This window comes from Pteropus alecto, unplaced genomic scaffold, assembly GCF_000325575.1.
Source record: "Pteropus alecto unplaced genomic scaffold, ASM32557v1 scaffold25, whole genome shotgun sequence".
Taxonomy (NCBI): Eukaryota; Metazoa; Chordata; class Mammalia; order Chiroptera; family Pteropodidae; genus Pteropus; species Pteropus alecto.
This window is the reverse complement of record NW_006441955.1, coordinates 14619884-14635472: the sequence shown is the minus strand read 5'-3', so window position 1 is coordinate 14635472 and position 15589 is coordinate 14619884. Positions and strand designations below refer to the sequence as shown.

General features: G+C 34.2%; 1 protein-coding gene across 1 annotated transcript in view; it reads right to left on the bottom strand.

Annotated features, from left to right (window-relative positions):
* RAVER2 (ribonucleoprotein, PTB binding 2) overlaps positions 1 to 15589 on the bottom strand; it is a 73761-nt gene that overhangs the window by 34481 nt on the left and 23691 nt on the right. The window contains exons 3-5 of the mRNA XM_006919279.3: positions 13169 to 13638; positions 10346 to 10537; positions 3242 to 3368 (exon numbers count right to left, since the gene is read on the bottom strand). Coding sequence (XP_006919341.1) covers positions 3242 to 3368; positions 10346 to 10537; positions 13169 to 13638 — 789 coding nt within the window. The remainder of the gene's footprint in view (positions 1 to 3241; positions 3369 to 10345; positions 10538 to 13168; positions 13639 to 15589) is intronic.

Below are 15589 nucleotides of genomic sequence, written 5' to 3'. Positions count from 1 at the left end.
AATAAATGGAAACCATACTCTTTATCAAGTTTGTCTAAGAGCACAAATACCAGAGTACATATCAGAAGAGATGTTTTCAGAATAGACGATATATAGAACAAAAGAACTGTGATAGAAAATATATAAAACAATTTCATCTAATTATGATAAAGTAACTGGAATTAGTCATAATATACAAAATTATCTAGCAATATGATAATACGAACCCTAGAAGGTAAGACTTAGAAAGTACTTCAAAAAGCATATAATCCGATAATCAAAAATATTGTAATTTATATATAACATTCCTATAAGTTCATCCCATGCTTTAAAAACTCTGTTATAAGTTTTTATTACCTGCTGAGGCACTTTATCATATCTTTGGAAAATTAACCATTAGAAAGTGCTTTCTTTAGAATGAGCCAGCTGCACTATAGGTGGTGAGACGATTATATTGTTAGGATGATTTACTTATAAAGAAAGACACTGTTTATTAGCAAAGAGTGATAAAGATGGTCATTTCATAATGGTAAAGGGGTCAATTCATCAAGAGGATGCAACAATCTTAAATATTTGTCTCTGTACCAAATAACAAAGTGTGTGTGTGTGTGTGTGTGTGTGAGTGTGTAGAAAAATTCTAGAACTGGAAAAAAAGTAAACGAACCCACAATTAGTTAGAAATTTTAGTACCACCTTCTTTTTTCAGATAGTCACTGTATTTTATTATAAAACATTAAAATATATTGTCACAGCTTTTAGTGAATGAAGTATTTCCCAGTTTAAAACAACAACTAGAACCAAAACACTCTGAAGATGTCCTGTCTCATATCTAACCACTCTTAACCTTAGCTCTTGGCTAGATCTCCCACTATGCCCCATTCTTTCCTTGCAATAATTAATAAGTTGACAGAAAACTAGTAAGGATATAGAAGACCTGAACACTATTAACCAAGAATAAATACAAAGGATTAAAATACATCGTGACCAGGTGAAATTTATCCTAGAATGTGATATACTTCTTTAAACACTAAGACAATCTTGGACTTCATTAATAGCAATTAACGATCATAGGAAGGAAATACCACTGCATTTTGTGCTGATCAGATCCCACCCATAAGATATGCTCACTTCTGTGTTCACCACATTCCAGGACAAGCTAGAAAACCTGGGTTTTATCTACAAGAGGACAATCTGTGGAGGATCTAGAGAGTATACACTATAACACGTTATAGAAAGTCAAATATAGAAGTATAGTCTCTAAAGAGGTATAAGAGGTATGAAAAGAATATATTAGATCTGTTATTTATATTTACTTTCATTTTAAAAAATTAAGATATTAAACTTTATAATTTCTTCATAATGAGTTGACAGGGGTGTAGTTATATAACTGACATAAAATTGATGCATAGACTTTATATATTTAAAAATATCAAAATTTATTTTATTGATAGGGTTGCACAGTCAAAAAGTAAATAAATAAAAGGAGACCATTCGTCTGGAGAATAGAAGACAGAAAAAACAAAGATGACTGAGGTTTCATTTTAGTTGTCTTCAAATATTAGAAGCCTTTTCTTATGGAAAGAGGAAAACAGACTTATTCTGTGTTTCTTCAGAAGAACTAGAGTAAACGGCTACAAGTTATAGAAATTACCATCTAATATAATGGAAAAAAAACCTCCTAGTAATTTGTCATACCAGGGAATAGGTTGTCTTGGGAAACAATGAGCTTCTTCTGCTTCATTAGTCAAGAAATACAAGGATCTCTCTACACCATTAAAATTGTAGAGGAGAGATCTTGATTACACAATAGGGTGAGCCAGAAAACCTCTAAAGCTGCTTATTCCACACAAATAATTGATCATATGAAGTACTTAACATGAATATTGTCGTATGATAAATTATTTAACTGGTCCCTGTCCCTGGTTCCTGGAAGGAAATCCTTGGAACTTCCCCAGTGATAAAAGTATCTTTGTCATGCTGATGAGGCAACTCAAGGTGGCTCTTAAGTAGCTTCAGGATGGAGGCTGGTTGTGCCAGAAAGCTCAACCTTGTTATTAGAGGATTGGGGCTTTAAGTCATGTGATGTCAGCCAGACCTCCTGCCCTCCAGAGAGAAGAGTGGGATTGGAGACTGAGTTAAATAGCATGGCCAACAATCACGCCTACACAATGAAACTCCAATAACAACGCTGGACATCGAATTTCATTAGAGATTCCTAGTTGGTGAATACATTGATGTGCTAGGAGGGAAATGTGCCCTGGTGCTACGGGGAAAGAGCATAAAAGCTTTGATTCAGGGCCTCCTGGACTTAGTCCTAACTGCCTCTTCATTTGGCATTTTCTGAGTTATATCCTTCATAATAAAACTGTCATCATAAGTATAGTATTTTCCTAAGTCCTGTTGGTTGTTCTAGCAAATTATCAAATCTGAGGGGGTCACAGGAACCCCTAAATTTGTAGCCAGTTGGTCAGAGGGCAGGTAGCCTGGAGCCCCCTGAACTTGCAGCTGGTGTGTGAAGTAGGGGCAGATGTAATGGAGACTAAGTCCTTAACTTATGGGGTCTAAGATAACTCTGGGTAGTTAGTGCTAGAATTGAATTGCACTCCACTGTTTGGTGTTAGACCAGTTAGGGTTGAAAATGAATAAACATATTTATTCTAATATTTTCACTCTCAAACTTAGTGTTAAATATAGAAATTTGTTTCCTCATAATGCTAAAATGTATTTTGTGTATGCACCGTTGTGCATTTCAGAAGGTAAATAAGCTCTTAATAGAGAAAAAATACTAAATAGGTAGATATTTAATGTATATCAATACTACAGATTTCCATAATGCTTAGAAAACACTGTCTTTGTCATGTTTTACAAAGTGAAACAATTTTACAACAAAAAAGGTAAGAATGAAGAGGAAACACACTTTTAGCACTTTCAACAAAGTAATTCTGCTGAGATATTCCAAAACAGCACAGTATACTACTACTACACTGGTCTATAAATTCATTTCAATGAGGAGCTAAACTAAAGGTTTAATTTAATATTTGTTAATGGTAAAAAAAAAAAAAAAAAATTTAGGAACCTAAAAGCAAATCGTATCTACCAAAAATAGTCAAAACATATTATCGCCTCAGATCATTGATTAAAATTCACTAACAAGTCCTAGAAAACTAATATTTTGGTGCTTATTTAAATGTTTTTTCATGTAAAACAGAACACTTGACTTCATGTCCACATTCCACATGTAATCAGTGCACACGGTGCTTACCTGGTTTAACAGCTCGCCCATAGAGTTGGGGTTGTAGAAGAACTTGTAACATGGCAGGGTTGTTTAAACTCTTCATAATTTGTACAGGATTTGGCTCTGGAAGTAAGCCCTTTTGATTACTGTGCATCTTTAAAGAATACAGAAATAGAGAATATTAGAATAAGGATAAGTACAGAAGATGAAATTTTAAAGGCTTTCTTTTAGAAATTCTCATTCATATGATGAGATCTATTTTATAACACAATTTGCTTTATATTATACATTTGTTGTGTACTTTCTACCAGTTTCTAATGATAATGTTATGATATTCTACTATATAGCACATACTGAAATCCTCATAGACTGTCTCAATTAAAGACAAATTAGCTTTAAGAGGACTAGTAAGATAATCTTTGTATAACACAAGGAGAAAGATGCCAAGGGAATCTGAATTTATCAACAGGAAGCTAACTTGTTGACACAATATATGAATACTTGGCTACCATAGAAGAGCCTTACTATAGTGTTGCTCTAAAGTGTAATAACGTGGGTTACCCTACAAATCAACATTTTCTTATAATAAGGTCTTTATTTCATTAACTTAATCCTCTATTATGAGATGAAGATGAACTGGCCTTATATACATGTAATTGGGTAACTTCCTAAAAATATAAAATTGTTCTCGGTTTTAGAAACTAGCCTAATGGATAAGAATATTAGTATCATGTTATAAGAAGAAAATTATAAACTTCTACCCATGAAAAAAATAAAAAACTGACAATGATAACTGGTCAGTTTATACCATGAAACTGAGAGGGAGAGGGTGATGGATCTGAGAACCCGACACAAGACTGGTGAGAAATTCCTGAATGGATAGAAGGCAGGAGGTCCCAGTGCAGAGGTAAGCATCACCAGAGAGCATGAGAGAGCCTGGATCCACAGACAGAATAGTCTGGAGAAGGGCTTTTTAGCTGTGTAACTACATGGCTTCCTCTACATTGTCCTAGAGGGATCACAGCTTTCCTGGCCAGCACAATGAGGAGGGAAAACAGCAGCTTCAGTCTAGTGTGTAGGATAGGATCAATGAATTAACAATAAGTAGCATGTAAACTCAGAGACAGTGGGGACCATGTAACACTAGGTACATGAGGTACAGACACCGATAACTTCCTTCCCACCTCCCTGAACCTTCTCCAGTTCTTTATTACCACTGTGCAGGGTAAAAGAGTTATAACTGAGAAAGGCAGAACTTGGAGAAGAGCAGGTTTGGGAGTGGAGATGAACAGAGGCCCTTGAAAGCACAGGGTTGCCTGGTGGCATGGGAAAAGGACTATGGTCAAGGACAGAAAGCAAAGGCAGAGGTTCTCTGTCCTAGGTCCTCACCTAAACCCTAGTTAAGAACAAGCTTCAGCTCTCCCACTGTCTATCCTCTACCCAATCAACCTCTAAACACATACAAGGAAGCTGATACCCTCTCAAGGAAATACATATTCATCCTACAAAATAACTACACATCTGGAGAATGTAGCCAATAAAAAAATAAAGGCAACAAACTAAACCATCTGTAAGAGACAAAGGAGAATTAATGGATAGGATATACATAGTAATAGACATGCTTAAAAAGGTAACAGATTTTTATTGCTAACATGAAGCAAGGACAAGCAGTTACAAAGACTATCCAATTAGAAATACTGGGTATAAAAAACATAAACATTTAAAAAAATAGCAGCCCTCACTTACTATATACTTGGCATTACTTTAAGCATTTTACATAGATTACATCACTTAATCCTCCAAAACAACTCTACGGGGTTGGTATTACTATCTCCATTCTATTGATGAAGAAAGTAAAGAAACTTATAGAGCATTAATTCTTAACCTTCGTCCTGTGCTATAACAGATAAATAGAATATATGTGACTGAAAAATAAAATAGTGATCTGAAATATCCCAGAAGACATCGGCAAAGGATAAAAAAGGGAAAATACAAATGAATAAAAACATGGAAATGGAAAATTCAAATGAAAGAGAAAAAAGCAAGGCAATTAAGAGGCTAGAAGTATCAACATGTATGTATGTATGTGCATGTGTATGTGTGTGTGTGTGTGTGTCCTGAAGAAGGAAAAATGGAAATCTTTGAAGAAATAATGGCTGAGAATTTCCATTAAAAAAATTTAAAGACAACAGAATGAAAGTGTTCACAGTGATCCAAATATGATGTATATGGAAAAAACATACCTAGTCCCATTTTCTTTTGGTGTGAAATTTAAGAAAATCAAAGCCAAAGAAAAAATGCTAAAACTTCCAGAGAGAAAGAACATATCTCCAAAGGAACAGAGCATCAACACTGAATTCAAGAAAGCAACGAATTAATATTTTCAAAGTGCTGCAGGAAAAGAACTGTGAATCTAGATTTTCATATCCAGCTAAGCTATTAAATATGTGAAATAAAAATATCCCTAGCCATACAAATTCTCAAAAGTTTTTACCACATGAACACTCTCCCTTAAAATGTGAAACGAGAAGCAAAAAATACAAGATGATATTTCATGATACGTGGAAATTAAGGTGTAATATCATAGTTAATTTCAATCTTGTATACAAAAGCCAAGACCATAAAAACAGCAACAAGAAACTTATATGGAGCAATGACAGAAAAAGGAGAAGTAGAAAAATCAACAATTATGCATGGTAACAGCACATTTAACTTTATAACCTACATACTATAGATTGTGTTTGAGCATACATGACACATTCACAGAAATCAACCATGCACCAAGCCACAAAAGCCACAATATCCCCTCCCCGAAATCAACATTAGAGACTCGATTCTCTGACCACACCACCATAAAATTAGAAATCTATAGCAGAAGAATAGTTTAATTCCTAAGTGGCTCTAAATGAAAAACAAAATCAAAACAAATTATGAATTCAAAATAACAAAAATTTAAAACATTCATAATCTAAAATTGATGACACATAGGTATAGCATTAGGTAAAAGGAAACTTGCTTTAAATACATTCATCAGAAAATATTTAGATTGAAAACAAAAGTTCTAAGCAATGATATCAATAATGCTGAAAGAAAGAGTAAATTTAAATAAATAGGAAATTCTATACATAAGGGCAGAAATAAGCAAAAGATAGAAATAATAACCAAAATGAGATGTTTCTTTGAAAAGATGAAATAGAGAAATCTCTTGCAAGACCATCAAGGAAAAAAAGAAAATGCAAATAAAATACATGATAAAAATGAGGTCACTAGACATGACAGATTTTAAAAATAAAGCATTATAAATAACTATGTGCCAATAAATTTGAAAGCTTCAACAAAATGGATATTTGTAGAATAAAATCAAATGCCAAATGTGGCATACAGAGGAAAAAAACCTAAAATGTCTAAATAATTATAGAAGAAAATTAAGTGGTAATCAATTTCCCTATGGAAGAGGCTCAAGGACTAGGTCTACATGGTTTAACATGTGAGATCTCTCAAACTTGCGAAGCACAGGCAACCCCATTTTACACAAGTTAATCCATAAAATAGAAATAAGACAGGAAAACATAAACATACTCATAAATACTGAGAACAAATTGATGGTTGCCAGATAGAAAGGGGGTTTGGGGACTAGGTGAACAAGGTAAAAAAGATTAAAAAGTACAAACTGACAATTATAAAATTAGTCACGGGGATATAAAGTACAGCATAGGGAATGTAGTCAACAATATTATAATAACTATGTATGGTGCCATGTGAGTACTAGACTAATCGGGGGGATCACTTCGTAAATTACATAAATGTCTAACCATAGTGCTGTACACATGAAACTAATATAATATTGAATGGCAACTATAATTGAAAGTTTTAAAAAAGGTAATGGAAAAAAATAATTACTGTTAAAAAATAAAACAGGGAGGGGAAAAACACTTAAATCATTTAAAGGTGTCAGAGTTCTTTTGATTGTAAAAAATCAGAATGATGGAAAAACTTTAAGCATTTTTCACTTACGAGCACATCTGCCATATACCAAACAAAACTATCTAACCAAATAATGCATCAGGAAAAAGTCATTACTAATAGGGCTTATAACACAAGGATGGTTTAATATTAGAAAATGTATCAACATGATTCAGTATATTAATAAATTTAGGGAGAAATCACATGATTATCTCGATAGCTGGAGAAAAACTGATAAAGTTCGCTACCTATTTATGATTTTTTTTAAATTTTGGAAAACTTGATAAAGGATATATACCAAGAACACGTAGAGAAAAGCCAATGTAATACATTACTTTTGAGAAAATTTTAAGATTTCTCTCTGCCACTGATGTCTGATCACCAAGGGCCCCATATGCCGTGCTAAGGAATTTGAACTTATGCAAGCATTAAAGAATAATAAGCAAGAGAATGACATAATCCAATTTAAGGATGAGAAAGATCACTCGTGTGGCTCTGTGGCAGATGGATCAGAAAGGGAAAGACTGATGACATGGTGACTACCTAAGGGGCTATTTCAACCACTAAGGTGAGAGAAGATGAGATCTGAGTAACGAAGATGCTGACGAGTCTCAAGGATTTAAGAGACATCCAGAGGTGCAACTGAAAGGATTTTTAAAACATATTTGACATTTAGATTTGGGGGGTGAGGGAGACCAATCATGATTGAGTTTTTGGTTCAGGCAGTTTTAGTTCTGATGAACGGATGCCATATGTAGATATTACAGAACAGAGAAAAGCAAGTCTCAGAGAAAAATAGTTTTCCTTTGGAGATACTGAAATTGAACTATTTATATAAGGTGGGATGTCTAATAATCATTTGGAAATACAGATTTAGTGCTTAGAGTAGTTTGATCCAAAAATATATGTTTGGAAGAAATCAAGGATAGGCAATAACTAAAGCCACTGGAGTATTAAGAGGAAAAAAGTGAAAAGGCCAAATATAGAAGTCTATTGATACCATCCCTTAGGGAAAAAGAAGGAAAAACGGGAAGGAACAGTTAGACAGGTAGGAAAGGAATGGTGTGGTAGAATTCAAGGTAGCAGAGGGTTTTAAAGGTTGCAAAGAGACCAAGCAATAAAAAATTGAAAAGCATCCATTTGACTTGAATATTAAGAAATCTCTGTTAATCTTCATGAGAAAAAGATTCACTTGAATAGTTGTCGAGAGAGCAACTACACTGCATTAGGCTGAGAGGGAAATGGGAAATGAAGAAATGGTGACGAGAGGGGCCTGACTGTTCCAGAAGCTCTACTCGTAAAGGAGAATACTAAAAAGGCCAGTATCTAGAGGTCTTTAAATTAAAGATTTGAGCATGTTTATAAGAAGATGGGAGAAGTGGAACAAGTAAAAAATACGAAAGATGAGGATCAAGATCCTTGAGGATGGAGTACATGTTCACAAAGGCCTGCTTTGGCAGGAAGAAGTGTAGCTTTTCCTTTGTTTGCTTTGCTCAACGATGAATCATAAACGTATCTAATAGTGCCTAGAATGCAGCGGGTATCTAATAAGTACTTGTGGAATGAATGCTATTGAAGAGAAAAAGAAGTTAAAAAATAATGCGGGCATGTTTGGGGAGTAGGAGAAAAGCTGAATGAATGTGTCCAGCACATGACCTTTATATTTCTATAAAGTAGGAGCCATGATCATCTGACAGAAAGAAGGAGAAAGGCAAGAATAGCGTGAAAGTTTGAGATAGCTATTATGGAAAATGGAAAGAAGAGTGGCTAATGAGATATGAGCTAAAGTTTTGTTTTGGGACCAGCTACAAATATGTCATGCATTTGTAGTGGCATCAAGATGCTTAGCTGTTTTTGTTTTCTTCCAAGAGGAAATAGTGCCCTGGATGCAAAAGCAGGTGACTGGATGGATTCAGAATTGTAAACTGCAATTCCAATCCAACAAAGAGACAATTTAACCAAAGGCAATGAAGTTGATAGTGAAAGAATGGCCACAGTAGTGAATTATGCAAGGAAGAATATGAAAATGACAGAAGAACCTAAGGGCGAACTAAGAAAAAAGGGGAAAGGGGATCTGGGACCAGAGGTAAAGTCAAAGAGAAGGAGGGCAAGAGATATGAGACTAACAACAATCTCCTAGCTGTTCCTCTCTCCCCTAATCTCTCTCTCTACTTCATCTACAAACCACTTTCAGACTAATCTGTTGATAGCTTAACTTTGATCCTGTCACGACCTTGTTTATATACTTTATAAATTCCCCACTGCTCATCAAATTCAATCCAAATTCTTTGAGTGCTCAATAGTGCTCCTTGACATCAACTGACCATTTTGCCATACATCCCTTTATACACTCAGTTCACCTAGACCACCTGCCACTCGTCGAGAATGCAAATTCACCTCATACTACTACCTAGGGTTTGACTACTCTCTCCCTTAAGGTTGCCAGATTTAGCAAGTAAAAATACAGGATGCCCAGTTAAATCTGGGTTTCAGATAAATGATGAATAACTTTTTAATATAACTGTCTCATGCAAAATCTGTATTTATCTGGCAATCCTATCCTCCACCCCCATCAACACATTTCAAAACTGTACTTTAATGTCACACTCAAATGTTACCTTCATCATGAAATCTTCCCTGATCCCTTCAAAAGTGTATTTCTTCCTTCATTCAACCAACAAATATTTACTATGCTAAGTGCTAGGAGTAAAAACTGTGAAGAAGGAAAAGTCTCTATCAGTGTATAACTTCCAGACCAGAGAAGTAAAGAGAGGATAAGAAGACAGAAGAAATAGCTACGATGTGCCATGTGAGCAAAAATGAAGCACACATCTTCCTCTACTTGTACTATGGATACTTATGAACATAGTGAGAAAGAGGCATGTTACACTGAAAATTTAGAACAAAACGAGAACTCAAATATTTGCTGAATGAATGAAATTCCTTCAAAAAATTTTCTAAGATAATTAAACCTCACTAAACACAGTATCTTCTTTTGTAATAACTCTTGGCTTGATTTGACAGACACACCATTCGTCATTTTTTTAAAAGAAAAATATCTTTATGTAATAGAAATACAATGAAGGTCCAATCAATGGTCAATTAGTCTGGATAGATTAAAATAGTATTAAAATTTTTCTATATGCTAATAAAGAACAACAAACTTACCACATGCTGAGAGGCTATCAAGGCTGCTAATGTACTTCGCCCTGGTGCTCCTGGGGCACAGAAGGAAACTTGGACTTGGCTCCCCTTGATGGTCATACCGTCAGCTGCATGCTGAACCTCCTCAGCATGCTCTGCAGTGTTATATTCAACCACTGCAAAGCCACCAACACAACTACTTTCATCCTGTGCAAACTAATATAATACATTTTGTTAAAAGGGAATTCTATTATTTAGCTAAAATATTTATTTACAGTATATAATTTTCAAATTCAAGAACAAATGTATCAGAGCATGATGATGGAGAAACAATGTGTTCTTTCTAAAAGTTTAATAGTTGCTTAGATGCAAGATGATCTTGGAAGACAGGATGACAAACAAGATTCTGTCATTTCTTTTTAATTCTTTGATTTTCTAATTTAATAGTTGAAGCCCAAGTGATAATATTACCAATGTATTAAGAAACATATGTAACTGATAATTTGTAGGAAAATATGGGGATACAATAATTAAAACTTTCTTTAAAATAAATTCACCAGATACATGGACAATGAAACATACTGAAACAATTATTTGACCACATATCTCTATAAAATAAAGTTTGCATTTATCAAGAGAAGAAAGGTAGGAGGAACCATATTCAACTTTTATTTCAATATTTCAGGCAGACCCCAGGAATTTGGTCAAGTATACCAAGCAAATCTTATTTGGGAAAACTATGTCCCAGGTTTATTAAAATACCATATGCAACACACAACCTTTATTTCTCAATATGCCCTAAATTGCTAAAATGCAGAACTTAATTTATTTCTAGTCACCCACCTGTAAGAGTGAAAAGGAAGATACTAAAGTCCTGGATCTGTAAAGACTGGTACAAAGAGCAAAAATAACAAAATAAGGCACTAAAAAGTTTCTAAGTTTTGAATATGTCTGAATTATCTCAAACATATTCATGCTGTTAAGTGATAAAGGAGATAAAATTCAGCTTTGCATATCTTTGAGAGACACATCTACAAAACTTCTATTTGGATTTGGCATCTCATAAATTAATATTACAGTTATTTATAGTTTGTTTTCTCTTATTTTTGAAACTTAACTTTCTTCTGCTTTCTTGTACAGTTATATCAAATATCTATTTTTCCTTCACATTCTTCCTTCCTTTTAAAATTGTCCTCAAATGTCTTTTTCTCCATAAAACTTTTTCCAATTATATGGGAGAAAAAGAAATATCTACCTTTTACGAATATTCTCCTACCATCCCATTCCTCTTATAATCCAAACCAGATCTTAAAATCAGATTTGTAAAAAGCCATTAGCCTCTTTGGTCTCTTTTCATCACAGAAGAGACTGTGTCTTCAATATAGTCTATGCCAACCTACCAAGCAGAAGAGCCTGAATTTAACGGATCCACTGATAAGTGGTTTTTACTAGTCTTTTAAAACATTTTTTATTCCTGGTTCATTATGATAATCTTCATGTCTATATGAATAAAAATATTTAAAATCTTTCAAAAGACAAAATCATCTAAGTGCACAGCATCAGTAGTTTTAAAGTTTTAAAGGCTATTTCAGTTCAATATGAAAGCCATTCAAATATATAAATGGTTTGACTTGATCTAGTTACATTTTCCGTTATTTTGAAATATTTTAATGGAAGCTAAATGGTCACAGATATTGTAATAAACATTTTTTCTATGAGATGACAAGCTAGACTAGATAACCTCTCAAGTCTCTTCAACTCTGAGATTTGTAATTCAAATACAATTTGTGACAAATGGCTTTTCCCCTCACATTTGTTTCAAAGGCATCAACTAAAGCTACGAAGAATTATGTGTGGCTACAGGATATCACTATACAACTCTTAGTAACAAGAATAGTACATAGATAAGACAATCCACTTTCAATAACAGCAAAGGTTAATAAAAAATTCGTCACAAAATTTTATAAAACTCTAGGATGTTTTTTTTTGATGGTTAATATATTGGGATTAGAAGAAATGAAATTTAAGAAAAAGTAAGATGGCAGCATTAATCGTGTGTGTGTGTGTGTGTGTGTGTGTGTGTGTGTTTATATCTCTAATTCCAAACTTCCTACTGCAATTGTAGAGACTAAACACATGTATGGTTAAAGAAAAAGCAGGGGGCGGTGGGTGTAGAAGGTAAGAAGAGAAGGGAAACAAGAGAGAGTTCATCACTTGCTGTCAAACATTTATAACAGAAGTTTTATATAGTATGCATTTTTGTCTATTTAGTAGAATATATTTAAACTTATTATGATAAAGTACTTGAAAACTTACCAGTGTTGTCAGTTTTCGGGATCTTCCCTAAATATCTCATTTACCATGACCCCATTAAGATACAATTATACATTGTTTTTAAACCTCATTATACTTTTCTATCTTCCATTAAATCACTCTTTATAGAGGATTTACAATTATTTGGTTACTTGTCAGTCTAGTCTACAAAACCGTGAGGTATTGAGAGAGCATCTTTCTATTATTGATATGTCTGACACTTAGCAATATAGTGTCTGGCACAGAGAAGGTGATAAAGAAAATTTGGATGGACGAATGGATTAATGAATGAATGGCCTAATAAATGGATAAAATAAGAAGGTGACTAGCGATACATTTGCTAAGACATACTTAACTATGTAACAAGATAGTTTGGTCCATCGACAAAAGGAATTGACATTAAAGCCTTCATTACAGACTAAAGTAGAATTAGATTATCCATTGTGATAATCACAGGGGTAAATTTGTGAGTGCATGCAGGATACATATGTAGATATTTTTAAATATTTCAAATGATATCTTAGAGATACATACCTGGCAAAACACAGGTTTATGGATACTGGAAAAAAACTGCAACAGCTCCTCCGAATCCCTGTAGTCTCTAGGGAGTTTATCTATACAAAGGCACTTAGAATGAATGAGCTCTGCGGCTAGTAGATTAACATCCATCCATTGTGCAAAGAGAGCTGATGCTCCCAACTGTTTGCCCAATAGCTCCAGTCTAGCCTTAGCAGCGAAATCTTTTTTCATGTATTCCACAAATCCATAGCCTTTGGAATGGCCAGTAACTTCACTGTAGACCAGAAAACATCTCTCGATATTTCCATAAGCACGGACAAGTTCTTCAAACTCTTCTAATGTAAACGAAGTGGGCAAGTTTGTAATACACAGCAAAGCATCTGTTGGCTGCAGCTGGACTATTAAGTCTTTTCCTCGAAAAGAATATTGATGAAACATTTGAATTGCATTCTGGGCTTGTTCCCCATTCAATAAGGTAACAAAAGCTGGAAGATAATAAGTGAATTTTCTAAGCCAGTGTTTTAAAACTTTTTAAACTATGACACAGTAAAAAATACATTTTATGTCTGTGACTCAGTACACATTCACATACAGTTTCGAAACAAAAGTTAACACTTCTACCATATGCAATGCACTCTGATATTTTCTATTTCACTTCATTGTTTTTTAATGCTGCCATCCCCACTAAACTAATATCATGACAAGTAACTTAAATTAAAAATATAGAAATTATATTAGTTCCACTATAAGATAATACAATATTAAGTATTGTTTGTAAGTTTTGTAATCTTTACAAACTACATACAGATTTTATTTTTCTTCCCAGCAATTAGTAATACAAAATTTTAGGAAGCCTTAAAACATTTCTTTCTTCCCACAGAGTTCTAAAAGACCTTATTTGATAACGAGGACCTAAAAAACAAAGGGATAGTGAAAAAGACACCAAAATGCCCAGAGGAAGACAGTTCTTTCTCTAAGTCATGATTCCTTAAAATCAGATTAATTAGAGTGAAACAAACACTCACGTACACAAATTTTAGAATGCTTTTTGGATGAATAATATGGTATGAAAAAATCACAGGGTTATAATACTGGTAGCTTAACCTCTTTGCAAAAAAAATAAAACAAAATCTGTCCTGTCTACCTAATGAAGTTGTTCTAGCATCCAGCAACAAATACATATGACGATTTCTAAAACTGAAAACATGATACAAATATAAGGTTCTAAATCAATGAAATATTAAACACATTCTTATCTGATAAAATTTTAAAAGTTTAAAGCTCTGATTAAAAGACACAACACAGAGCAATCCACAGATTGCAAATAAATTGCTCCTCCCTCTCCTTCTTCTCTGTTTGGAACATACTACAGTGACGTTGCTCTATGAGCATTTAGCATACCCAAATTCAATTAGCACATGGCAAATAGGTACATAGCAAGAGAGAAAAAAAATAAATAGCATGGTCAATCCCACCAGTCAATTCGCTCGATCTGCTCTCCCCTCAGTCGGTCTTAGTGCCCACTTGGCTCTCAGAGTGTGAGCATCTTACCACGCTGAATGTGAAGCTAACGTTCAGATGAACACATTTTTCACAGAACATGGTCCCTGCATACAAGATACAAGGAAACTATTGCCAAAGGAATAGCTAACTCTTCCACATGAGAAAAAATGGCTTTGCTGCATTTATTGAGAGCGTATCTCTTAGTTTCCAACAACTCTTTTTAAAGGATTTCAGTTGTTTTGATTCTATGCCTTCCTTTCTTTATTCCGACATAAAATACCATTTAACTCTATTTTCAGAAAACAAGCAAAAAAGCCAACAATTTATAAACACTGCTTATGTTCCTCTATCAGCCCATAAACTGAGCAATTCATATCTGTTTTGACTTCTTAAGACATCTGAAACTTAAGTATTTCCTTCCTCAACTTCCTTAATATACTCCTTCCTGATTCTCCTTATACCTGTCCTTCCTCGATTTCCTTTGCTAGATCTTTCTCTTCCACTCACAGCTGTTAAGGTGGTAATCTTTAGGGTGCCTTCCTGACAAGAGACACACAGTAACACCCGTGGTTGTACCCAGCATCCCTGAGTCACTGAATCTGTCATCTCTCCTCTCTCTCTGTCTTCCTCCCCTGTGCACTCATGTCAATTCCAGGTATTCAGTATCATGTGCCAGGTACCATATTAGGCACTGGAAATGAGTTGGTGAACAAAACAGACAAGATCATTTTCAATATAGATCTCGTAATGCAATAGAGGATGACAGACACTTGACAAAGGGTTACAACTCCAGTGTTATCAAAAAGAGAGTATGAGGGGCTATAAAAGCAGTTAAATAGAGCAAAATGATCTAGTCTGGGGGCTTATAGAAGGCCTCCTACACCTTGTTAACTCCCAATCCATGTTTCTAATCCTCATTTCCATATATATATA